This window comes from Camelus ferus, chromosome 18 (assembly GCF_009834535.1).
Source record: "Camelus ferus isolate YT-003-E chromosome 18, BCGSAC_Cfer_1.0, whole genome shotgun sequence".
Classification (NCBI taxonomy): Eukaryota; Metazoa; Chordata; class Mammalia; order Artiodactyla; family Camelidae; genus Camelus; species Camelus ferus.
Genome location: NC_045713.1, coordinates 35837478 through 35863560, shown reverse-complemented (window position 1 = coordinate 35863560; position 26083 = coordinate 35837478). Strand labels below are relative to the sequence as shown.

Below are 26083 nucleotides of genomic sequence, written 5' to 3'. Positions count from 1 at the left end.
GGGTATAGCTCAGTGGTAGAGTGCAGTCCTGGGTTCAATCCCCAGTACCTCTATCTAAATAAACAAACAAACTTAATTACCACCTTCAAGTTTAAAACAAAACAAAACAAAATATTAAAAAAAAAAAAAAGGTTTCTGTCATTGCTGGGGCCAAGGCGCACTCTTTTAAAGCCGTATCCGGAGAGATGCTGTCTGAGATGTGTCCTCACACGCAGAGAAAAAAGTGTCCAGCTTGATAAAAATCAGTGATTATTATTAGGTATTCTTATTTCATATTTTTACTATTCTGCCATGTAAACTTTGGGGCGATTTGTTCTTATACACCGTGCCACAGACAGTCCGGAAATGCCAGACCATGGGTTTTCTGCATCTGTCTGAGGGACAAAGGTTTCCAAAGCTACCATGCCCACCCCCAATCTCTGAGAGTCTCCAGACAAGCTGGTCTCCATGACTCCTCCTGCGTCGCCTCTGAGCCCTGGAAGCAAGACCCAGAATGGCAGGAACCGATGACATGCCAAGCCATCTTCAGGCCCCTACTCTGCCATCCTCCCAGCCCTGGACCTGCAGATGGAGGCACTGGCAAGTCCTTCACGCAGCCCTGTTGCCTGTCCCCTCCTCTGGGACAGACGAAGCAGGGCTAAGATGGAGGAGGAAGAGAGGGATGGACCCAAGAAGGGATGATTCTAGAAAACTACTCGTCTTTTCCTTCTAAGCCCTTAATCAAACTGTGTCATCATGGGAAGTGTGTCACCGTCACTGGAAGCTCAGTGACTAGAATGACAGCGTCTCAGACTCACTGCTGGGCCCCTTCCTGGCAATGCCTGGCACACAGTGGGTGCTCAGTCAAGGACACTGGACCAGAGCCTATACGTGGATACCAATGTTCCCATCCCCAGGGGCCCCAGTTGAAGGGACATGTGGAGGAATGACAGGTGTGTCTCAACACTTGGGAATTTACGAAGATTCAGTTCAAGCAATGCTTCTCAAGCAGGGGTGACTGTGCCCCCCAGAGGACACCTGGCAATGTCTAGAGACACTTTTGGATGTCATAACTAGGGGAGGGGCTGCTGTCAGCATCTAGTGGGGAGAGGCCAGGGATGCTGCTAAAACTCCTGCAATGCATCAGACAGCCCCACAACAGAGAATTACCCAGTCCAAAATGACAACGGTACCACACTGAGAAGCCTTGATGTAAATCAGGATTCCTCCCATTTCACAGAACAGAACCCCTCAGGATGATGATCCTGGCTAAGGCAAGGAATCGCCCAGACTCAAACAGGCCCACCTGGGTAGAAAAAGACTCCTGCAGTGAGCTGTCAGAGGAGGGACAGTGAAACACAGTGAAACACTGAGTCCTGGCCTTCTCACCGGTGCTGTCTCTACCTTGGTCAGCCCACGAGCCCGGAGGCCCATCTGCTAAGGCATGGCCACGGAACCAGAGCTGCCACTCACCGTGATACTGGTGTCCTTCTTGCCTTTGTGGGAGGAGGCCACCATGGCCAGGTACTGGATGACTTTCTTGGTGTTTTCGGTTTTCCCGGCTCCAGACTCGCCTCTGAAAGACATGGGAACAGTGACTCACCAGAAATAAGCCCACACAGGTGCTCTGTGAGCACCTTTCCACAACTCCGGGCCATTTGTCAGATGGGGAAACTGAGGCTCCCAGAAGGGAGGAGACTTGCTCAAGGTCACACCACTGGTAGAGAGCTGGGCTGGGCTTCAAACCCTGCTCCAGTATCTCAATCTACTCCTCCCGAGAGGATACAGGAAAGGAAGCTGATGAAAGGAATAAAAGAGAAAACCTGAGTTTTCCTTCCAAGGTCCAAACTTAGGTTTATTTAGAACTGTCTGCTTAAAAAACACTTTGTTTCTTTAGAGCAGTTTTAGGTTCACAGCAAAATTAAGCAGAAGTGCACAGAGTTCCTATATCCCCCTGCCCCTTCTCCCTGCACAGCCTCCCCCACCATCAACACCCCTTAACAGTGTGGTCCATTTGCTACAATCGATGAACACACACTGATGCATCATCACCCAAAGCCCATAGTTTACTCTTGGTGTTATACATCCTATGTGTTTTGACAGATGTCTAATGACATGTAGCCACTATTATAGTATCATACAGATGACATCATACAGATTATCTACCTTAAGGACATTATTAGTCGTTAGAGATGGAAAAATCAGGCAAGAAGCTGCCTTCCAGGAAGGACATAAGTACTTCTCAGAGTACCAGGATCTAAGGTAAAAGTTTTAGAAGATCCCCTTTACAAAAAAGAGGAAGGAAAAGGAGGAGGAGAAGGACTGATTATCCCATCAGCCACTGAGCAGACATAAGCCCTTTATCCTCTGAAGAACCCCACACTAATTGCCAGCTGGGTAGCTAATGATCTTGTCAAGTGTCAAAGGGTAAACCTGATTGAAGTAATTCATGCTAAAGTGTAAATGACTGGTAAGTTTAGATCAGTAGGGCATAGTTTGTCTTATCAAAAAAGTACTCCTAGAATATAAGTGGTGGATTTTTTTTTTTTTTTTTTTTTTTTTTACCAAAACAGCCTTCTTGAACCAGCTACCTCTCTTAGCCACTGAAGATATTTTGGTGGACTTGCTTTATCCAAGGGTTCCAGTCACTGCCTCTAACTCCCACTATTTTTAGTGAAAGGAAAGATGACCTCAACCAAATCTTTCCACCCTTCTTGTCCTCCCCTCTAATTTTCTTTTTGCTTGTTTTTGTTTGTTTTTCTTTCCTTCGCCTAGACTCTCATTTGCTGAGCTCACTGAATTTTCTGAAATGCAATAATTTTTTAAAAGTCTGAATGTGTCCACCCCGAGGTCGGTTCAAGGTTCTCCACGCTGAACCCGTGCCACCAGTGCGAGTGCAGAGCTTGCCCTTTTTCCTAATTAGGAAATAAAGAAATTAATTTGCTCTCCCAAGGGCCCATTAATAACTTGGCTCGTGGAAGAAAGAAAGAGAGCAAGAGAGAGAAAGAGAGTAAGAAAGAAGGCAGGGAGGAAGGAAAAGGAACATGTGCCCTGAATTGCTAGGCCCAATCCATCCAGAAATGGTGTCTGATCTCCAAGAAGGCTGAAATGTCTCACTGCATCTCATGATGATGCTAACACTGTCCTCTCCCTCTTCCTAATGGTCCTTATTCCCAATGGTCACATTATTTCACGTGTCCTCAGAAGAACTTTATGAAATGGGAGCTGTGGAGGCATTATCCTCATTTTCTTGAGGGGGGAAAATTGAGTCCAAAAATTTTTTTTTTTTTAATTTTAAGGAGAGAACTGACTTTTCAAAGGGAGCAGAAACCCTGTGCTAGTTGTTTCACATGTATGATCTCCTTTACCTCCCCTCCCTCAATCCTGAAGGTAGCACATAACACTTTCATGTTATTACGAAGAGGAAGTTTGGCCCAGAGTGGGTAAGCAACTTGCCCTGGGTCACACAGTGAGGCAAGGGCACATTCAGCATTAAAACCAGGTCTCTGGTTCCAATGCAATCAGGACTCTCTACAACATTTTGCCGAACCCTTCCGTGGCACAGGCCCAAGCCTCTAGGAACTTGCTTTCTAAGGCCAGAGAAAGGGAATGGGGAAAAGGAAATGATACGTGTTGAAGGGCTACTTCAGGCTATTGGGCTTACAAGTCTTTTCATTTAATCCAACAAACTAATGAAGGACCCATTCATTATCCCCATTACCCACATGGGGAAACTGAGGCTCAGAGAAGTTGAAGTAAAGTGTTCTAGGTCACAACTGCTCCTCTATCACACAGATAGGAAATGGAGGAGTGAGGTTTGAATGTGAGTCTGCTTAATGCCAGAGCCCATGATCTGCCCATTGCCCTTTTATTTTTTAAAGTGAGAAAAGGGATGAAATACAGAAAAGACAGAGCAAAGTCTGACCCCACTCCATCAAAGACTTCTTGCATGTATACTGGGAGTCTTCACTTGCCTTAATAGGCTTTTTGAAAATGTGACCAGGAACCAATGAACCAAGCCACTTGGTCAATCACACCTTAGTATGAATTACTTCAATCAGGCTAATATCTAAACACTTGCTAGACATTACCCCAAACTGAAGAGGCCAGGTTCTTCTCAGAGCAAGAAGAGAAAATCTGAGTATGGGAAATCATCTACATAGCTGGCCCATTCAGGTCCAAGCCAACAGTAGGACAGCAGTGCACACAGCGTCCCTGAATCACCACAGCCCCTCTCCTTTCCCACAGTGATTTCCTCACTTTCTACCTCTGCCTTCCGCCTCTCCCACCTCCTCTCTTTCACCGCAGAGACACAGGCATGACCATTTTGCAAGGGGGGTGGGGGAGTGGGACGCAAACTCTGGGAATCTGCTTCTCCTCCCGTGGCTGCTTGGCCCAACTGTTTCCAAGCTTTATTGATAAAAATAAATTGTCCTGGGATGTTCAGCCAAAGAAAACAACCCAAGCTCCAGGATCATGGGCGTCTGCAGATTGATGTGCCCAGGGCTGCTTCAGAAAATTAATATCTTTGCTTTTCTGACCCCCAGACTCTGAGGATGAAGATGTCTTCCTAGTCTGAGCACCTTAAACCTCTGTCCTGTTTCTTAGGGGCTTGGTGCCCAGCTCCCTCATACCAGGCAAAGATCTGGACTCATGACCATATATGGCCTCCTGACCTTGTAATTATCCCACTGCCAAGTCCTTTTAATTAGTCCAGCCCCAGAGCCTGGAAGGAGCTACCCATTGGCTGCTTAGTCCCTCAGCCCCCAGCAGGGCGAACTTTGTGGGTGTGGCCCGTGGGAGGGCCCTGTGCTTGATTTAATGCTCTGAAATTGCTACCTTGGAATTCTTCATAATCTTTGTACAAGAGGTTCAGCATTTTCATTTTGCATAAGTTTACAAATCATTTAGCTGGTCCTGGCTCCCACTGCGGTTGAACACCGCTTCCGAGTCCATTTCAGCCTGTGGTCTACCCTTGGTAGCAAAGCCAAACTGTCTCTGAATCTCAAGAGTTGTTCAGTCCTCATGTGATTCCCACCCCTGAAGCCAGCAAAGTCCTCTGGCATTTGTACTGTCCAACTCCTATTCATCCAGCAAAGCCCAGTTAAGCACTGCCTCTATTTTGAATACTACCTCCAACTCCTCAGGCAAAAGCAGTGCCTTTGCCCCCAGCAGCATCAATCAGCAGAACAGCACTAATGGGCTTCAGGGCCAGACTGTCTGAGTTCAAATCCCAGCTCTGCCAGTTACCTGTATACGACCATGGGCAAATCATTTAACTACTTTTGTGCCTCAGTTTCCTTATCTATAAAGTGGGTATAATAAAAGCACTTCTATGATTGCTATGAGGATTAAATGAGTGGATATATAAAACACTTAGAACAATGCCAGGTACACAAAAATGTTAGCTACTGTTACTTTTACAACCATTTCTCCCCTAATGCTCATATATTCTGTTTATATCAGTATCTTCAATATTCATACTATCACTAAAATGTAACATTTTTCCATTGTTTAAGCCAGGAGTCAGCAAACCATTTCTGTAAAGGGAAAGATAGTAAATATTTTAGGCTTGGTGGGTTTTGAATTCTGTCCTAACTACTAACTACTGAGTAGTCCTAACTACTCAGCTCTGCCTTTACAGCACAAAAGCAAATGTGTAAACACATGGGTGTGGCTATATTCCAATAAAAAAAAGAATAGACAAGTTTGGCCCATGGGTCAGAGTTTGCCAACCTCTGGCTGAAATGTTTCAGCGCTTTCCTGTCCATTTTAGATTAAAGTTCAAACTCCTCCGCAGGGCCTAGAAGACCCCACCCACCTCTCTCTGATCTCACGCGTCACCCCCTAAAGATGCCCACATCCTAATCTCAGGAATCAGTGAACGCCTTATAGGGGAAAAGAGACTTTTTAAGGTAAAGATCCAGAGATGGGATAATTATCTGGGATCATCCTGGGGACCCAGTACAATCACAAGAGTCCTTATAAGAGGGAGGTGGGGTTGGGGGGCAGAGATAGAGATTAGAAGATGCTATAATGCTGGCTTTGAAGATGGAGAGAAAGGCCATAAGTCAAGGAATGTCGGTGGCCCCTGGACACCAGAAAAGACTAGGAAACCAAGTCGTCAGATTGTATTAGCATTTATATCCACACACCTAAACAGCACTATATCACTCATTCCGGATCATCCTTGAGCATCAAATGTTGATTTCCCATAAAATTCCCCTAGAATTAATAATTTTCTTGTTTTAGTGTTTCCCAGTTTTCTATGTATATGTGTGTATATACATCTCAGCCCCAAACTTATTACGATTTTTACAGACCTTCTCTCTGCATTTCATTGTCTTCCCAGCACCCATCGCCACCTGAAATTCCTATTTATCTGGTTCACCACCAGGACTCCCAGGCCTAGCACCTGCCTGGTGCCAGTTGGCACAAAGTAAGTATTTGTTGCCAGAATCTGTCCTCCTGACCTTATGGAGTTTGCTGTAAAAAAATATTTGGGAGAAAAAAGCTAGAAAACGCTTCTGAAAAGCAGATAAGAGACTCCGTTTTCAAGACTACGGCAATTAGAATTCCTTAGCACCTGAACTCAGAACCTGTCATTCACAACTCTAAACGTGCAGGGAAAGTTGCAGTCACAAAAGTCTAGAAACAAAGTGGTTATTGTTACTATCTGTTAATACTGTCAATAAGTCTGTGAATAATGGGATTTGTTAACTTTTTCTTCTTTTTTTGATTGACGTATAGACATTGTTTTTAATGGAAGGAAATGTTAAATACCAGTTAGAAGTTAAAAATATATACGTTTGGGTGTGTATATGTGCGTGATACACACACACAGTCACTCTTGTTCACAGTGGTTATGTTCTGTAAAGTCGCTGCAGACACTGAATTAGTGATCACTGAACCATCATTGCTCCCGGGGGAAATACACGGATAGGTTCCTTCCAGCTTCTGGTCCCAACATTTTCATCAACCAATCACAGTAGAATCACTTTGTTTTACGTGTATTTCTGTTTAATGACACTTGAATTAATATATATTGTTGATTCATTAGCATTGAACTCATGGATGACAGCAGTGGACCTCAGGTCGGGGGAAGCTTATCTGATACATGTATTTTCTCCATGAGGCACATCCGAGACATCTGTGCTTAGGAAAGCTAGACAGCACTTCTGCACTATGCTTCGGGGCCATTTTAAACAGTGGAATCACTAAACAAACAAACAAAAAAAGGTACAAAAAATGCAAAAAGCGTGGCACTAAATAATCCACAAAGAGGACACTTATTTACAGTCCAAGCTAAAACAAGGAGGTTGAATGTCAGCTTGTTCCCTCCCAGCTGAAAACATGTGTGTCTGGTGACCCAGATTTTAGCACTGTACATGGCCTAAAGTGACCACGAAAGCCCCATGAGTATTCGATGAGGGGTTACGAATAAATTTTACCAGTAGGTAAATCTGCAAATATTAAATCAGTGAATAATGATGTTCAATTGTGCATGTGTACATATTTATATCTTTATGTATAGTTACATGTTTTTTTAAGTGTGAAAACAACCAAAATTTTGATCAACAGGGGTTGGTTAAATAAAATACAGCATTTCCAGCCACTACAAGGAGGGACATTGATCTATATATGATCAGACAGAATGCACTTTAAGATATACTGCTGGGTAGAAAAACCAAGGAGAATGCAACCATTGCATTTATGAAATCCAGAGTTCTGGCTTCTATTGGGGAGGGACAAACCCAAGCAACTCTAGTAACACTGGGTCAACATTCTCCCATGGGATAAGTTGTCTGTGGCAGAATCACAGCTGCTCCCTTAAATAGATGTGTACTTCCCAATTTGCCACAGTCTCCACCACTCCCTATTGCCACTCCTGGCCCACTTCACTTCTTTCTATTACCTGCCAGGTTCTTCTGGGCATTTGCACGTGTAGATCCTGGTCTGGGGATAAAATGATTACCTCTAAACAGCCAGCTGTAGATTCACTGGCCATGCCTAAAAATGCATTAAGATAAAATAATCATAGTTTAACAGAAGCCAGTATTAATAGCTACTATGCATTGTTACCCCATACTTTCTTCCTTGGTTTCACTTAGCATGGCTGAGGGCTGAGTGGAAGTTTCAAATATAACTTATAACAACTATGTTCACTGAGCATTAACACATCATCAGGCACCGTGCTAAGTGCTTTTTATGAATTCACTCACTCATTCCTCACAACTTCCCTGTGAGGCAGGTGCAGTTGTCCATTTTATAGATGAAGAAACTGAGGCTCAGAAAGCATAAGTGGCTTTCTGTAGGGCATCTCAGGAGAATATGGCAGAGCTGAGACCAGGACTCTGTCCTTTTCTGTCTCGGACACCAACCACCTCCAAAATGAAAACCTGGTCTGTCCTGGAGCCAAAATGTCCTTGTGTCACCTTGCTAGGGCTTCCAAGTGCTGTCACAGCATTGCTTAGGAGCGAAAGGGACCTAAATGCCCCCATCACTTTAATTCCGCAGCCAGGAGAGCCGGCAAACAGTCTGAGGACCCTGACCCCAGGGTGGGCTTACTCCCAGCCCAGGCTGCTCTGGAGCCAAGACTGGGGTGGGGGCTTCTTATTAACCCCTGTAGCCGCCAGGTAACCTCAGAAGTTTTCCTACCACAGGGCCTGCACCGACGGGTCAGAAACCTAGGGGATTATTACAGGTACCCCTTCTGTGTCAAAGCTGTGTTCAGTTCCCCCTTACATGGCTCCTTCAATTCTCCCAACAACCCTGGGAAATGGGTACAACCAATATCCCCATTCTACAGATGAGGAGACTGAGGCTTGGAGGCTTAACCAACTTGCCCAAGAACAGACAGCTAGTATGCAGCAATGCGGGAAAGCAAACCAAGATCTGTGCCTCCACGGCCTCGCCAGCAAACCACAGCTGCTGCTCTCCTGAGGTTACTGCACCCCTTTGACATTGTGCTCTGTTATCAAAAACACCTTTAAAAATCCTGCGGGCCTTTGCCAGAAAGTATTTCTTCTTTTTCATAAACAAGGTGGAAGGGATAAGAGGAGGTGGGGTCGAAGCAGCAGGCCTGGTTGGGAGCAGACACAGGCCATGGTGAAGCACACAAGGCAGACCCCTGGGAAGCCTGCGGTTCTCCAAGAGTCAGTGCTGGCCCCAGGGGAGAATGACGGAAGGCATCTGTTGGCCTGAGTCGCCTCCCCTGGACAGGAGAACCACCCAACACTTGCATCTCCTGCTGCTGAGTCCAAGCAACCCAAGCCGGGGTGCAGGGGAGGAGCACTGTTTCCAGGTGACTCTCAGGCCTCCCAGACTCTGAGAACATCAGTGTCTGTCCCCAAGCGGCATGCTGGCCTCCCTGAATGATCAGAAAGATCTGTGCTACCTCCTGTCCAAACGCTCACCCCTGCCTGCAAGGCTCTACATGACAGTGTCGCCAACCACTTCCTCCTACCCTCTACCTTCCTCCTGTGCACCAGCCCCTTGGACCGTCCCTGCCCCTCAAAACACAAGTGGTTCCCACCTGAGGGGCCTTTGCCCTTGCTGTTCCCCGACCTGAATCTCCCCCAAATTCTCCCTGGGACTGACTCCCTCTCATTACTCAGGTATCAGCTCTTACCCCATAAGTGGCTGAGCCAGTGTGGACGGGCTGCAAACCATTTCCTCCAAACCGATGCACTAAATACAAAAGATGTCAGCCATTCCTCACTCCCAATGTCCACAGTCCACGGTGGGACAGGGGCCGGTGGGGCTGTGGCCGCCTCATTTATGAAAGCCAACAGATGAGGTTGAGCCCTCCAACTGGCCTTGAGAAATTTAGCTCCAGGTGGACAAAAACTTGCTGTGTGCCTCTGGGAAAATCTCACAACCTCTCTGATTTCCTCCTCTATAAAAATGAGGTGACTAGACTTGAGCAGTGGGTTCTTATCTCTCCTCTGCCAGGACACATGTTAGTCATGACATACGAATATCTAGCTTACAGGGCTTGGTTCTTAGTCAGATGTACATCTTAGCCATATATATGAGTATGTGTGTACATATATATCTGTATACATTATATATATATATAAATGAGTATGTGTGTGTATATACAGATATATATACAGATATATACACACATATACTTATCCTTATACACATAAGTATTCATTTAAACCTCACAACTCTATGAATTAAGTACCATTATTATCATCCCCATTTCCCTACTTTATTGTGAGAATGTGGAGCCATGAAGAGGTTAAATTCCGTACCTGAAGCTACAAGCTAGTAAAAGGCAGAGCCAGGATTGAAACCTGGATAGTCTGGCTTTTAACAAACCCCACCCTAAACAGCCTTTCAGTGACATGCTTGATGGACAACCCCGAGGCCACACTTAAATGGATGAACCTAGACCCACAGAGAAGTGGAGTCACATTTGATATGGAGGCTGGGGACCACCCGTGTGTAAGTCAACAAATTCACAGAAAGGTAAAATTGAAAAAATTCCTTAAAACATCCTAAAAGCAACGCACCTGGGACTGTACGCAACGTCCCTCCAAAGCAGCCTCTATGTATACATGCCAACTAGACGCGGGGATCCCGAGTGTACGATACGGACAACACAGGAGAGGGAGCGTGCTCGGTGAGGCAAGATGCTCACGCCGTCAGGGCACAGGGGAACGAGCCCAGCGGAGGGCTGGGCGGAGTCCGATGTCTGTTCTCTCCTCACTCTGGAACACATTCATTGGGTGGATGGTGGTCCCCTCACCTGCACTAGATCAGGTGATTGGTTTCTCCTAAGCTACATGCACAGTTTGAGACCCCAGTGCCGAACCCGACCTATAACGGCCATGACCACCCCTGACACACACAACTCACGTTGGCCATAACCAGCCGAGCTGTTTGCTAACGTTAGGGGTAGGAACAGGGGTTAAGAAGGAAGGAAGGATGGAGGGTGTATTAGTTTCCCACTGCTGCTGTAACAAATTACACAAATTTAGTGGCTTAAAACAACACGAAGTGATGATCTTACAGCTCTGGAGGGCAGAAGTCTGACACGGATCATACTAGGCTAAAACCAAGGTGTCAGCTGAGCTGTGTTTCTTTCCGGGAGAGTTCATGTCCTTGCCTTTTCCAGCTTCTAGAAACTGTTCTCACGTTCGGCTTCCTCCATCTTCAGAGTCAGCAATGGTGGGTCAAATTCTTCTCATATTGCACCCCCCCCTCCAACTCCTCCTCTGCCTCCCTCTTTCACTTGTAAGGACCCTGTGGTTACACTCGGCCAACCTGGATAATCTAGGATCCTCTCTCTATTCTAAGGTCAACTGATTAGCAACCTTAATGCCACTGCAACCTTCATTCCCCTCTGCCACGTCCCCTGACATATTCACAGGTTCTGGTGACTAGGAGGCGGAGCTCTTTGGGGGTCGACTGCAGGCAGACCTCATTTTATTGCACTTTGCTTTACTGCATTTCACAGATATTGTGCTTTTTTTACAAATTGAAGGTTTGTGGCAACCCTGCGTCAAGCAAGTCTATTGGGGCCATTTTTCCAACGGCATTTGCTCTCTTTGTGTCTCTGCATCACATTTTTGTAATTCTTGCAATATTTCAAACTTTTTCATTATTATTATGTTTGTCAAGATGATCTGTGATCAGGGATCTTTGATGCTACTATTGCTAAAAGATTACAGCTTGCCGAAGGGACAGATGACAGCACTTTTTAGCAATAAGGCATTTTTTAATTAAGGTGTGTCCATTGTTTTTTTTTAAGACACAATGCTATTGCACACTTACTAGACTACAGTATGGTGTAAGCATAACTATTCTATGCACTGGGAAGCCAAAAAACTCGTGTGACTCACTGGATTGCGTTACTCGCTTCCTTGCAGTGGCTGGAACCAAGCCCACAATATCTCCAAGGGATGCCTGTGTTCTTCCACCACATGAGGGGTTTCCCTGAATACTGAAAATTCTCTGAATGATTCTAAACTGAGTTAATATCTTCTGACTATGTACCCAGCTCTTCAAAGAAAAATGACACCGATCACTAAGGGCAGCACAACGTGGTTGCAAATTGTGACGTTTTCGGGGGACCGTTTAATACAAGCCAAGACTTCCTCTCCAATGGAGGTGGCATCTACCTTCACAGAGCTGTTAATGCACTTTAGATGCAATCCTGTCTGTAAAATATCTAGTTCAGGGCCTGGCACACAGTAAGTGCTCAATAAATGCTAGTTTTAAAAAGGGAGGCAGTGTAGAATAAGACGGCACCAGAGATGCCTGCCTCCGCAGAACATCTGTTCAACAAATATTCAGTGAGCACCTACACTGTGCCAGGTGCAGGGTGGGGTGCATGGAATGGCCAACGAATCACACAGCTCTGTTCTCAAGGACTTTTTCCTTTGATAGGTTGGATTGCAACTCCAGAAAAATAGAAGAAAAAGCAGCTTCACTTACGTGCAGAGAATGGACTGGTCCTCCCGATCTGAGAACAGAAAGAGAAGAAGAGCCATGAGTTAGAGTTAACTCTGAGCTGAGGGTCTGAACATGGTGCCTCCTGGACCTCCCATTTAAGACCCTACATGCTGGCCCCACCAGGGGCGACAAGGGGCCAGCTGGGCTCATTGCCCAGGGTACAGGGACAAGCCAAGCCCGAGAGGGCAGCAGGGCTCTTTTAGATACTTCTTCCTACCCCAAAGTCCCAGAGGCAGCCCCAGAAAGATGCTGGAGTCTGACTCATTCAGGAGGCAGTGAGCATCCCAGCCCCACCAGGTCTGGGAGGTTCCCAGGAGACCCACTCTGCCTAGATTTGGATACAGACTTTGGATCCAGACAGACTGGGGTTCCACTTGGCCACTTCCCAGCTCTGTGGCCTCGGGTGAGTATTCTTAACCTCTCCATGCCTCAGTTTCTTTAACTGGAATATGGGGTAGTGACTATTTTTGGTTTGACAAACCACCATTAATTCCCTCTTCTTCCCGGAAGAGCATCCTGTGTTCCTAAAGGAGACTCGTCCCCTGCTCCGACCCTGCCACCATGTACAGTCTTGGTAGGACTGACCCACAAGCTTTCCAGCCAAGAGGCAACAACGTTTCCCAGGCTACCTCAATCAGATTCTCTGAGCTAAAACTCTGAGCTGGATCAAGGACAGGAAAGCACAGCAGGGTGGGCAGAGCCCTGAGGGGGCCTCACTTCCTGCCTCCAAAACTCAAGCAACCCCAATTTCTGACATCTCCTGAGGCTGGCTCCCACTCATCCCACCCCATCTATGAGCTCCCCAATACTCCTCCACAAATTCCTTTCCTAGTTAAGGTCTCTGTTGCTTACCACCGGAGAACCCTGATGGATGCTGAGGGCACCGTGAGATTAAACATGATTAAGCAGATGTTACTGATCACTTCTAAACTGAGTTAGTATCTTCTGACTATGTACCTAGCTCTTTAAAGAAAAAATGACACCAATCACCAAGTGCAGCACAATGTACTTGCTAATTGTGAAATTTTAGGGTGAGCCTTTAACACTAGCCAAGACTTCCTCTCCATTGGAGTGGCATCTACCTTCACAATTAGGTGGCATTGCATTGTAGTAGAAGAATCTTCTTAAAACAGTTGGATCAGCCACACCCTGGCCAAAACCAGCTGGGGAGTCCCCGTGGCCCCGAATCTCCCCACCATGGACCATGAGCTCTTCCACCCAGCCGCCTCATTGGCACCCTTCTCTCGTTATCCCTACTCAGCTCCTACACAGGCACCTGCTTCCCACAGAGAACACACTCTTCTCGTCCAGGGCCTTTGCCTGGGAAGACCTCTCTCCCCAGTTCTTGCCAAGGGTGATGCCTTCCCGTCATCTCAGGGGCTTCCACTTCCAGAGAGGGCTTTTCTAACTCTCTGTCCACAGGGATGCATGCCACAACCTCTGGGCACTCAGGCAATTTGTTTATTTCCTTCACACCACTAGACCCATCTGGAATGACCTCATGTGTTTGTCTCCCTGCACTAGGAAGCAAACTTTACTGGGGAAGAGTGGGCTTGTCGGTTTTGTTTAACGTTGTATCTCAAGTACCTGGTGTATAGTTGGTGCTCAGTTATATTTATTGGATGGATGGATGGGTGGGTGGATGGATGGGAGGATGGATGGATGGGAGGATGGGAGGATGGATGGATGGATGGATAGGAGGATAGATGGAAGGATGGGAGGGAGGATGGATGGATGGATGAACGGACGGGCAGATGGATGGGACTGGAGAAGACCATCCCTATCATCAATGGGGGCCAGAGAGGGCAGTAATGACCATATCTGGAGGTGGGAGGGAGACCTACATTACATAAAGAAGATCTGGTCCACCCCAGGATAAGATGAGTGAGATGACTGGACAAGTTCCATGGATCCTATGCCCACCTCCAATCAATCTCTCTCCTTTCCCTCAGGTAACAGATGGAAATTCTGGTTCCCTGGTTGAGCCAGATCCTCAGGACAAAAGGTGGAAAAGCCATTTAATTCCTCTTCCTCACCCTCACCTTGAGCTGGCAGCACTGGCCACAGCTGCCCACAGGAGGCACGTTCAGGGGGTCGGGGGAGGCTTCACTCAGGCAAGTCTGACCTCTGAGCTGAGGACCAAAGGAGGGGAGGCCCTTGCAGGGAAAAGGGACACAGGAACAAACAGGACAGAGAGAGGGGGTGCCCTCCTTCGGCATCAGAACCCTCCATCACCACGAAGTCCCACCTTCCATTCCAGCTTACTGATTCCCTACATCCCCCAATTTCTGCTCCCATTCCTGGCTGCTCTACCACCCTCGAGAAACATCCACGTCAGAAACACCCACACGTGTGCCCAAGGACAGACACTCAAGTTGGTCACCGCAAAAATATCAGCAAAAGCGAAAGACCAGAAAGGAATCCACATTACGGGTCCATCAACTGAAGACTCATTAACCACATTCTGGTATTTAAAACCTGGTACGACCTGGCCACAGAATCAGCCATTAAAAGAACCAGGCAGATCTTCACGGACGGATGCAGAACAATCTGAGATACACTAAGCTAAAAAATAAAAGGCTGGACGATAGAGTGTTTATGTTTTAAAAAGAGGGATGTATTTTCACACAAACAGACATGCACACAAGTGCATATATACATATGTATAGGTACACACACACACACACATCCATCTTCAAATACTTGCGTATGTTGTATATATTGTCAAGCTACCCTTGACACAGCCAACACTGGTTGTCCCTGAGGAGAGGGTCCAAGGGACTGAGAACCAGGACACGGGAGAGACCTACTTTCATTCCACCCACTTCCGTCCTGCTTATGTCTGTGCTATGAGTATGTGTAACGGTCCCCTCATCTTGCCAAAAAACCAATGTAAAGATAATCTTTATTGCTCTCGAGGAAACCATCATGACCATAAAGCTTAGGAACGAGAAGAAAGGAGGAGCTGCGCGCCCGCAGTGCCCCCAGCAGCCCCCACCTCCGAGCACTCACCGCGCCTCGGGCCCGCCCTGAGCGCCTGGGTGTGGTGACCCGCTCAGCTCCCACCTCGGCCCCTTGACCTGGGCACTGGCCCCACCCTCACTCTACAGATGAGGGAAGTACAGCAAACCGAGGTGACTTGCCCGAGGTCACCGCAGTGCGCTGACCCACGGCCCCCAGAGAAACGTCCACTCAGAAACTCAGAAGGCAACCTTATTCAGAATTAGGGTCTTGGGGATGTAATTAAGGATCTGTAAGTGAGATCATCCCGGCTTCAGGATGACACCTAACTCAATGGCCAGTGTCCTTACTGATGAGACAGGAGAGGGCGATCAGAGGCACAGGAAGAAGGCCACGTGCAGAAGGAGGCAGAGATTGAACTGATGTGTCTACAAGCCAAGGACACTAAGAACCGATGACAGCCACTTGAAGCCAGGAGAGGGGCCTGGTCCGGAGTCTCCCCTAGAGACTCCAGGAGGAACCACCCATGCCAACACCTTGATTTCAGACCTCTGGTTTCCAGAGCTGTGAGAGAAAAAATTCCTGTTGTTTTAAGTCACCAAATTTGTGTGGGGACTTGAACCCAGGTCTGCATGACTCCAAAGGCCTTTGTTTTCCCTTGCTCAGATGATTGTGCAATGGTGACACATCCTTCCAGGATAAAAACAATAAAAACAATAAAACTTTCCTCTCCCCAGTACATTTGGGAGAGAGACAGAAGCCGACAGCCAGAGAAATGCGTGGAGGGAAGTGTGTTGGCACAGCCACCAGCTCCTGGGACTGGAATTGAGGGACTATGGATGCCTGTGCCTCCAATGTCCTCCCAGAGGGAGAAGTCGGCTGGGGAAGAGAGCAACATAGGGAATCAGTTAAAAATGGATTCAGGAAGGGGCAGAGGGGCGAGGGATGGAGGAAGCAGCGTCCCGTAGTCAGAACCTGGGCAGCGAGAGAACCCGCTGGGGCTGGCCCAGAGCATCCACTATTTTAAGGAGTGATTTTGAGACTGACAGATGGACGGGCTATCTCCATCCATCTGCTTCAGGAAGAGAGGCAGGCTTTCCTAGCAGCCTTGGAAGCCTGCACCCAGAGCACAGAGATTTATAGGGTCAGATGCCCATCCTGAGGCTTTTCCTCACAGGTCCCCAGGAGAGGGAGCCACTGCCAGGGGGCAGGGGAGCTCTGTGCTGGCGGCTGCCAGGGGACGTCTGGCCTGGGACGTTCCCATAGGAAACACACCGCCTCCAAGCGTGGGAAGCTAACTGAGCCCTGCTGGGTTGTGGGCAGAATGACTCGGCGTGGGTACTGCTGGCTGACCCGTGAGGCGGCCAGGAGACCGACTTCCTGGGGCCTTCTAGCCGATCCCTTCCCTGAGTTCATGTCTGACACCAGACAGCACAGTCCTCTGAGAGGACAGAGCAGTTATCCCTCCAGGCTTTGCACATACTTTTTCTTCTGCCCTGAGCACCGTCTCCACCACTTCTTCACTTGCCTAATCCATTATTTCTCTTTTTTTCCCCATTGAGTAAAATTCACACAACTATAAATTTAACCACATAAAAGTGAACAATTCAGTGGCATGTAGTACTTTCACAATGTCATGCAACTGACACCTCTATCTGGTTCCAAAACATTCTTACCAGCTCCAAATAAAACGCTGTACCCATTCAACACTCTCCTTCCTGACTCCCCATAACTCCTGGCAACCACTGATCTGCTTTCTGTCTCTATGGATTTACCTATTCTGGACATTTCACACAAACATGATTGTATAACACATGGCCTTTGCGGTCTGGCTTCTTTCACTTAGCATGATGTTTTTGAGGTTATCCCCCATTGTAACATGTATCAAATTTCATTTTTTATGGCTGAATTATACTCCATTGTATGGATAGACCCATTGATGGACATTTGGTTTATTTCTGCCTTTTGGCTATATGCTGCTATGAACATTCAAGTACAAGTTGTTGTTTGAGTACCTGTTTTCAGTTCTTTGGGTTATATGTCCTAATTCATTCTTGAAATTTCATTTTGAGAGTCATCTCCTCTATGATTCTTTCTCTAACTCCATACCTCCCTCAAGCTAAGTTGGGAGCCTTTCTACTGTATGTCCTCTTCAGGGCTGCCATGGACAGTGGTATGAGTTGTACACTGCATAACTTTAAGGGAGAACCATTCACATTGGTCTCGTATATTTATTACAACAATCTTTCAGGGGATAAAAGACTTGTATACTTGTATATTCATTAGAACAATCTTTCAGCAGATGGAAGAAAATTCTCTTATACTAAATGCCCAGAATAGACAAATCTATTGAGACAGAAAGTAGACTAGTGATGCGATGGAATTGGAGTAGGAACAGGGAATGACTATAACAGGGCACAAGTGAGCACAGGATTTCTTTTTTGGGGTAATAAGAACAAAAACTTAGATTGTGGTGATGGCTGCATAACCTTGTAAATTCACCAATAACCAGTGAATTGTACACTTAAAATGGATTTATGGTATCTAAATTATACCATGATAAAGCTTTTTAAAGAAACAATGTTAATTTTACACCATCTCTGAATCAAGAGATCTGATTCCATAAACTTCACACAGATTTATTCATTTTCCAACAGTTACAAAACTGCCTTTAACATTTCTCTTCCTAGTCCAGGATTTCCTAAGGGTCAAGGGCTGGGCCTGATCCTAGTGCCAGGAGCAATGTTTGACATACGGTAGGTATTCAGGAAATACCTGTTGACTTGAATTAATCTCAGCCAATCAATTTCTCTCTGTCAATCTCAGAAGGCAATTCAGATGGAAGCAATGCTAAACACTTAGTTCTGTGTTCATGTATTCCCACAGCAAAGAAGTCCAGAGCCCCAGCTATGCACCAGGCACTGGGAATACAAGTTCCTAAGACCTACTTAGTCTTTGCTTTTGAGAGGCTTACCATCCAGTGCTGGGGTGAGACAGGCAAAGATCTGAGGTGGACAAATGCACAACAAGTCTCTACGCAAAGCACTGCAGAAGGTAGAGCTGGTTTTGAGGCTCCTGAGAGGGAGATGGACATCTTAGCAGCCAAGGTGACAACTGAGCCGGCCGCATGGAGGAGGATTGTGTAGGAATCCCCAGGCGGAGAAGCCCTCAAGGAGACAAAGCATCCCAAACAGAGGACCTGGGCCACAGTAGGTGGGAAAAGAGCATAGAACGGAAACGGAGAAGGCCGGGCTGGGCCCCACGTCCCAGCACCACCTCTACCCAGCTGAGCAGCCCAGCCCGGAGCCCTGGGGTCCGCCTCACCCACACCCCAGCCCTAAACGTGCCTCTCTCCCCTCTGTCTCCCGGGCCTCAGGGTCTGGCCATGGATGCCATCACGAGTGTGCGGGGGAGGTTCCTGGTGAGATAAAGGGCTCCCCGCTGCCTCCCCTGCAGCAGGCCTGAGACTCCCGGGAGACGCCCAGCTCCCCGCAGACCAGCTATTTCGGCCTGATCCCAACACGAGCTCACAGTTTCTGGCTGGGGAGCCAGCGGCCTGCAGGCTGACCATAAAAGGAGAAAACCAAGCTGGGGCTGAGAGCGGCCCCGGGCTAGCTGCTTCCCGCCCTCCCTCCAGTGCCAGGCTGCTGTGGGACCTGGCGAGAGGAAGGTGGCCAGGTCCACATCCCCGCAGAAAGGCCTCCACCGCGTGCAGAAAGGCGGTTCCCTCCCTAAAGCCACCCACGAAGGTGGACGCCGGAAGGTTCCAGACCCAAGGTGAACGTCAGTGCTGGGCCTCCACCCTGGGCCTGGCCAGGTGACAGCTCACGCCCTACACTTGCCCTGCCCAGCACCCTTCTCCCCAGGCGCTGTCCAAACCAATCCGCACAACAGCCAGGGTAGGTGCCACCCTCATGGGACAGAGAAGGAAACTGAGATGCAGAGAAGTGGGCACGTGGGTGGAGCTGGGATCCAAACCCAGCTCAAGGGTGATGCTCTAAACCAGGCCTTTCTCTCCCCAGCCTCCTCCCCCAACAAAGTAGGTAGGAAGAGATTCTGGGTAAGCACTGACAGCTTGTGCTGGACTCCAGCAGGAATTTTCCAGACCCACATGAAGCACTGGCACCATGAATAGCAGAACTGGCCAGCTAAGAGGGCCAGGGTACAGGAAGCCAGCGTTCTCCCGGTGGCCTCCTGGGCCTCAGCTCCCGCCTCCACTCTCTCCCTCCTTCTCTCAACTCCAGCCCCACAGCCTCATGGATCTCACCAACTCCTTGTTAAGCCCACGTGTCACCTTGCAAGGAGGCCTCTGCTGCCCTCCCAGGCCAGGTCCCTAGGGTCCACCTCACAGCTCTCTGGACCTCCCCCACATAGCACATGTACTTGAGGGATGCTCTGATTTACATCTGCACCCCACCTCCAGTAGACTGTGCCCCACCCACCGTGGGCGCCTCCATGGTGGGGCCTCAGTCAACACTTCCAGGTGAAAAAGGAAACGAGGAGGAGCCCAAATCTCTTGGGGCTGGGAGGGCGAGACAGGGGTGAGGCTGGAGCACGCATATTCCACGAGAACAAGTCACCCAATGTCAACCAGCACTTCCCAAATCCACCCTCTCAAGCACGCTTGCTACTTCAGCTCAGTATTTACTGCTTATTGAAAGCCTTAGCTCTCATGCATCCAAGACACTGTGGGCCGTCCAGAAAAGGCTCCTTGGAATCAGATGATCCTTTTCCCCCATTTCCTGCCAAAGAACGTGATCTCCTCAGGATAACTCAAGAGGGCCAACCAGCTCCTCCCAAAGCGTCAGTGAAGATGGGGCCAGAAGGATGCAGCGCCATCAGCGCTCACCCTGCCGGGCCAGACGCAGAGCTGAGAGCAGCAGCAAAGTCTCCAAGAGGCAGAGAATCGCCAGCCGGCCCCTTCTCTGGGGCCGTGTCGTAGGAACACAGTTTCTGGAGCAAAAGCACCTGGAATTACTTTGGGCTCCACCTCCTGGGCAACTCAGAGCATCTGCTTCCCAACCAGGAGGATAGGGATAAAAACCCATGCCTTCCAAGGCTGTGAAAATGATGACCTGAGGCTGGGTACACCAAGAGCTGAGAAGCACCCGAGGCCCATTCGAGAGCTCAGTAACTCTTATTATTTTTGTCTTTATTGCCACCGCCACTGCCATCATCACTGTCCTCTACAACGGTGAGCCAGTGAAGTGGTCACAGATGGCAGTGATTCTGTCCCAGGAGGACAGGGTGTCGGGCCACGTTCAACCCTTTCTAACTATAAGCCCTAAGCCACGTCATTAGCCTTTTGGGTCCTGTTTCCTCATCTCTTAAATGGGAGTAAGAGCCCTATGCCGTCTACTGTGATGCCTCAGAGGGACGAAAAAACGTTTCAAGGGTGGCCAAAGGTGACATCGCCAAGTTTGACACTTAGCTCTGGGGTCAACCCACGTGGTGTTCTGAGCCTCCATTTCTTCAGTCTGTCAAACAGGGAGGCTGCCCTGCAGGGGACCGGTGAGGACTGAGCGACGTGGGATCCACGGGGCATGGAGCCCAGGGCCCATCACTGCCCCTCCTGTCCCTGCTGAGTTTACAGAGCAGCCTGGGTGAGCACGAGCCAGCCCCTCAGGGCCTGCCAGCCATGGACGGAGGGTTCAGACCGAGTGTGGGAACTTGCAAAGCAGAGAGTGGAGTCTGGGTCGTTCCACTTCCCAGATTTCCCTGCAGCTGGGAGAGGGTTCAGCCAAGGGCCCGAGCTGATAAAGGTCTGCGGCTGTTGTTTCTTTTTTAATTTCCTGAGAGTGGCTGTTTGGTGCTAATTAGGTGAGGACAGGACACTTCCAGTCGCTCTCATGCACAGGGTGACAGATCCTGACAGCTCCTCTAGACCGCACATGAAATCTCACCTGCCTTTCACACCTCTCCCCGACCCCAGGGACCCACGCTGGGGAGACAGGAGATCCAAAGTGGCTTTGGTCAGGAAAGCTTTGGTGATGCTTCCCCAACACTCATCATGTTAATTTACTGAAGTCACTAACTCCGCTTCCGAAGTGCTGGGACTTCAACACTAACCCCCTGAGATGCAAGAAGACAGCCCTGCAGGAGCCAACAGCCTTCTCCAGAGCAGGAGGGGGCCCATGCAGCATCTCAGTGCCTCCCCCTGGACAGGAAAGCATTGAACTTTGGAATCCGATACACCAAGTTCAAATCCACTCTGACACTTCTGTGTCAAGTTCTTCACCTCCCTGAGCCTCAGTTTCCCCAGCAATAAAATGGGACTAATAATAGCACCTGCCTCCAGTGTTGAATGATCCAACCAGTCACGTATACATTGGCCCCTGAGCACATGCCCACACACGAAGGAAGGGAGGGAGGGAAAAATAAAGACCGTTTTTAAAGGAGTCAACATCTGCTATTTCTTAAAAACTATCAAGGTAAATGTAATGGGAAGAATAAAAACTTTGTTGGCTTTCCTTACTGTATAGTTTAGTATTGTTTTTATTCTGGATTACATATGCCGGCGCCATGATAGTTTCAGGGCTTAATTTTAAAGGTCCTAATCTGATCCTGTCCACCTTGTGCGTCTGTGGTGAGGATTTGTGAGAATATTCCTGTAAATCCTTGTGCACACAGGAAGCAGGCAACAAAAATCCACTGTCATCATTACCGCTTCTTCAGAATAGGTGTGCGAGAATGTCCATTGAAAGACAGTGGGCCAAACATGAGCATTTAGTGCTCCTCCCTCCCCAAAACTTACTGAAATGACAGGAATGGGATTTTTCAAAAACACATGAAGCAGTTCAAATGGACAGGAGAGGAAATGACAGCCACACAACCTGGGAAGCCAGCAAACAGGACAGGGGATGACAGTCCCGGGAGAGAAGTCTAAGCTGGCGGTGGGGACAGCTGAGTGGCAACCTGATTCACGGCCTCCAGCTCAGTAACTGGCAGCCCCAGGGGCCTCAGGAAGAGAGTGGAAGACAGAAAAACATAAGGGTTGGTTGAATGTCTGCTTGAGAAGCCGCTAGATACTCCAGGTAACTTCTACACCCCTAGCAGCCAAGTGACTGCCCTACCCACAGGCCAGAGAAGGAGGGTAGATTTATTTTCTGGAAAGGGAGAAATATAGGATGTCTGTCTTGGGGGACACCAGGGGCCATAATGAAAGCAGGAAGATAACATGCAAGTTTTATCGCACAATTTGAATCCCTTAAGCCTCTTCTCAACTAGACCCTCAAAGTGATGGTAGATAGAACTTTATCTTCCAGGCAGAAGATTGCACAAATCTTCTCTGAAGAATCTCACCAGCCCAAGAAAAAACACTGAAAGATACATCAGAAGTGCCCCAAAGGAGCAGCCCAACTCCATCATCTTATAGCTAAGCTCATCATCAGCAAGCTCCTCCTGCAGGCACGGAGCTCCCGTCAACTTTCTGATGCCCACGTACTAAAACTTCCCAGATGAATGGACAGCCAAGAATCACCAGGCATCTGAAGAAAACCACTAAAGACAGACAGAAATCAAAACAAATAAATAGGAAAAATATGCTTCTTGGAGGAAACAGAGACCTATGCGTGGATAAATATCCTACAAGAAAAAGGACATCACATCCTTGGGGAAAGAATACTATAAGAAACATTCAGGAAACAAAACAGAACCGCAGAAAAAAATTTTTTTAATGATAGCAGAAACTGAAAACTCAATGGAAAAAAATAACATTAGAATCAGAGATGCTAATTCTAAAATTCATATGAAAAATAAAATTTAAAAAAAGAAAGCTCAATGGAAGGGTTATAAGAAAAAGTCAAGGTAATGGCCCAGAAAATAAAAAATATAAGGAGAAAAAGACAAGCAAAAGAGATGAAAATCATAGGAACAATCTAGGAATTCCATTATAGAAATAAGAAAACTCCTGGGAAAAAAAAAAAAAACAGAACAGAGAATACAAACAGAAAGAATTCATCAAGGACATAATTCACAAAAATTTCCCAGAATTTAAGGACGTAAGTTTGTAGATTATGAAGATGCACTAAGTCCCCAGCACAATTGGTGGGGAAAAAAAAGAAAAACCACTATCATGAGCAGGGGGATAAAGAAAAGTTCAAGAAAAGCTTCCAGAGAAGGAGGTGGGGGTGGAATTGGTCACATACAAAGGATCAAGAATCAGACTGGCTTTTACCTTCTCAAAAATAAAACTGAAGCTTGAAGGCAATGAAGTAATATCTTAAAAATTCTGAAAGAAAACTATTTCTTGCCTAAAATCTTAAACCCAGCTAAACTATCCCTTAAATATTAGAGAATCATAAAGTCTTTCAGATATGCAAGATCTCAATTTGCCTCATATACATCCTTTCTTGAGAAGCCACTAGAGAAAATGCTCTGTTTAAACAGGGGAGTAAATCAAAGAAGAGGAAGATATGGAAACTAGGAAACAAGGAATCCACCATGAGAGCATTGAAGGGAATTCCAAGGATGATAAGCAAGATCCCAAATGTCAGCTCCAGTCATAGACAGTAGCCAGGGCAGATCAGAAGGCTCCAGAAGCAATTACCTTCAAGGACAGGATATAAATAGGACCCTCACCACATATCTAGACATACTAAAAAGAGATTAACATATTAAGAAGGAGAACTTAGGGTAGATTAGTGATTAAGTACATAGAATACCAAGTTGGAAAAAAGAAAGGCAATTACTAACTCCAGGGAAAAGAAAGGATGGTACAGGAAAAGTAATCATAAGACAGTGCAGAGCTCAGCCGTGAATAGCATTTACACAGTCATAATAAGGTAAACTCTGAATACAGACTTCATCAAAGTTAATACAGAACAATATTGGGAGTCTATGAGATGGGGTGTTTGTGCATGTATTTTGGGAGGAGGTCATAGGGGGAAAGCAAGAGAGTGAGTGAGTTAATCCTCATCTTCCATGAAGTCAGTAAGTCATACCTAAAACTGAGAAAAATATTTAACATATCAGCAACTTAATTAAGTTTTTTTCTTTTAGCAATTACAGAATATCAAAAAGTCAGTTGAAAGAGTTGATAATGGTTACCTCTGGAGAAGGGGAAATTAGGGAGACAGCAAAGGAGGGCTATTTTTCTAAACAAGCCTTGAAGAATTGACTCCAAACCACCTTCACATATACCTTTAATAAAAATAAAAACTAAAAATGCAAAAAAGTAATAAAGAATTCCTTTAGACACTGACATATAATACTCATGGTTGGAAAGTTATCTATGGAGGCAAAAGTTACCACAACATAAAAATATTCCTCAATAAGTTGACTAATATTTAGGAAATTCAGACCTCACTAAAACATCCTTCCCTGGTCTGCACCACTGCTGCTCACCAACTCAAAGCCTTCACCTTGCCAATTATTGGGTGTCAACATCCACCATCATGATACAAACATAAAACAAAGTGGCAACTCTGCAAAATCACTGACTTTCCCTGAAGGTGCAGAGAGTCACAAGACAGTGAACTCCAAAAGGCCACAAAAAAATCAGATCAATTCACAACCAAAAATCTGAGAGTCATCATGAAAGATAACACAACAGGAAAGACTGTTAAACACCAAATAAGTAAAAGAAGCTCTTGGCAAAAGTGGTCATCCCTTCAGTAAGTCTGCAAAAATTATCCTCTGATCCCACACCACAGAAATCAAGCATGACATAAAGAATGGTATGTTATGCTCTCACATGATTTTGTCCCCAAAAAGTTAAGGCAAAAAAAAAAAAACCCTTAATTAATTTTATACTTAGTCTAAGAATTAGCATCCAGTTGTAATCACCATAAAATCCCCAAATACATGTAAAATAAAATAAGCTTATGTTCATAATTTGCAATGTCATTTTTTCAAGTCCAGTCAAAACTCTTTTTCCCCCTTTACTATCCACAGTGAAACCTGGATCCCTGTTTTAAGTGATTTTTTTTTTCTGGAACCAATTATTTTCAGATAGTCAAAACCTCCTTCATTTCATGCCATCTAGCTCAGTTTGCAAAACGTTAATGGTGGTGATCTCTGGGTGACAGAATTATGGGTGCTGGTATGTTCTGTTTTGCTTAAATGTATGTTTTAATATGTCTAGAATGAATATATGAGATTAAAGTTTGGGTATTTTTTAGGGTTTTTTTTGGGGGGTGATTACATTTATTTATTTATTTTTAAAGGAGGTACTGGGGATTGAACCCAGGACTTACTGCATGCTAAGCATGTGCTCTACCACAAGATTAAAGTTTTTCTAAATGACACATATACACTGTGGCTTACCACTTACTCCCCCCTTTCTCCTTTGCTAACAGAATTTTCTTTCATTCTGGTATTCAGATAAAATTTGCTTAGTGGGAGCTCCCTCAGGTCCAGGAAGGAACCAGAATTAGTCCAAACCAATCATGAATGTCCTAAACCCCTTTCCTAATGATTGGTTTAGAGATTAGCAAGTGACCAAACATAAGGGATACCTGCTGAGGAGTGTCTGGAAAAGGTTTTTCTCTATGATAAAAAAGAGACAGAGGAGAAAAAAACCTAACCCTCGACTTCCTCCATGCTTTTGGATATTATCACATGAGGATGTGATGTCTGGAGCTACAGCTGTCATCTTGTGACTGTGAGGAAACAGCCCAGAAAATCTCAAAAGAAGTCTGTTTTTGAGTGGCTGAATTAACTAACCCTGAAATCA

General features: G+C 46.6%; 1 protein-coding gene across 5 annotated transcripts in view; it reads right to left on the bottom strand.

Annotated features, from left to right (window-relative positions):
• Positions 1-26083, bottom strand: part of MYH11 (myosin heavy chain 11) — a 106098-nt gene that overhangs the window by 53340 nt on the left and 26675 nt on the right. For all 5 annotated transcript variants that reach the window (XM_032460975.1, XM_032460974.1, XM_014554534.2 and 2 more), the window contains exons 4-5: positions 12430-12457; positions 1453-1555 (exon numbers count right to left, since the gene is read on the bottom strand). In XM_032460975.1, coding sequence (XP_032316866.1) covers positions 1453-1555; positions 12430-12457 — 131 coding nt within the window. The remainder of the gene's footprint in view (positions 1-1452; positions 1556-12429; positions 12458-26083) is intronic.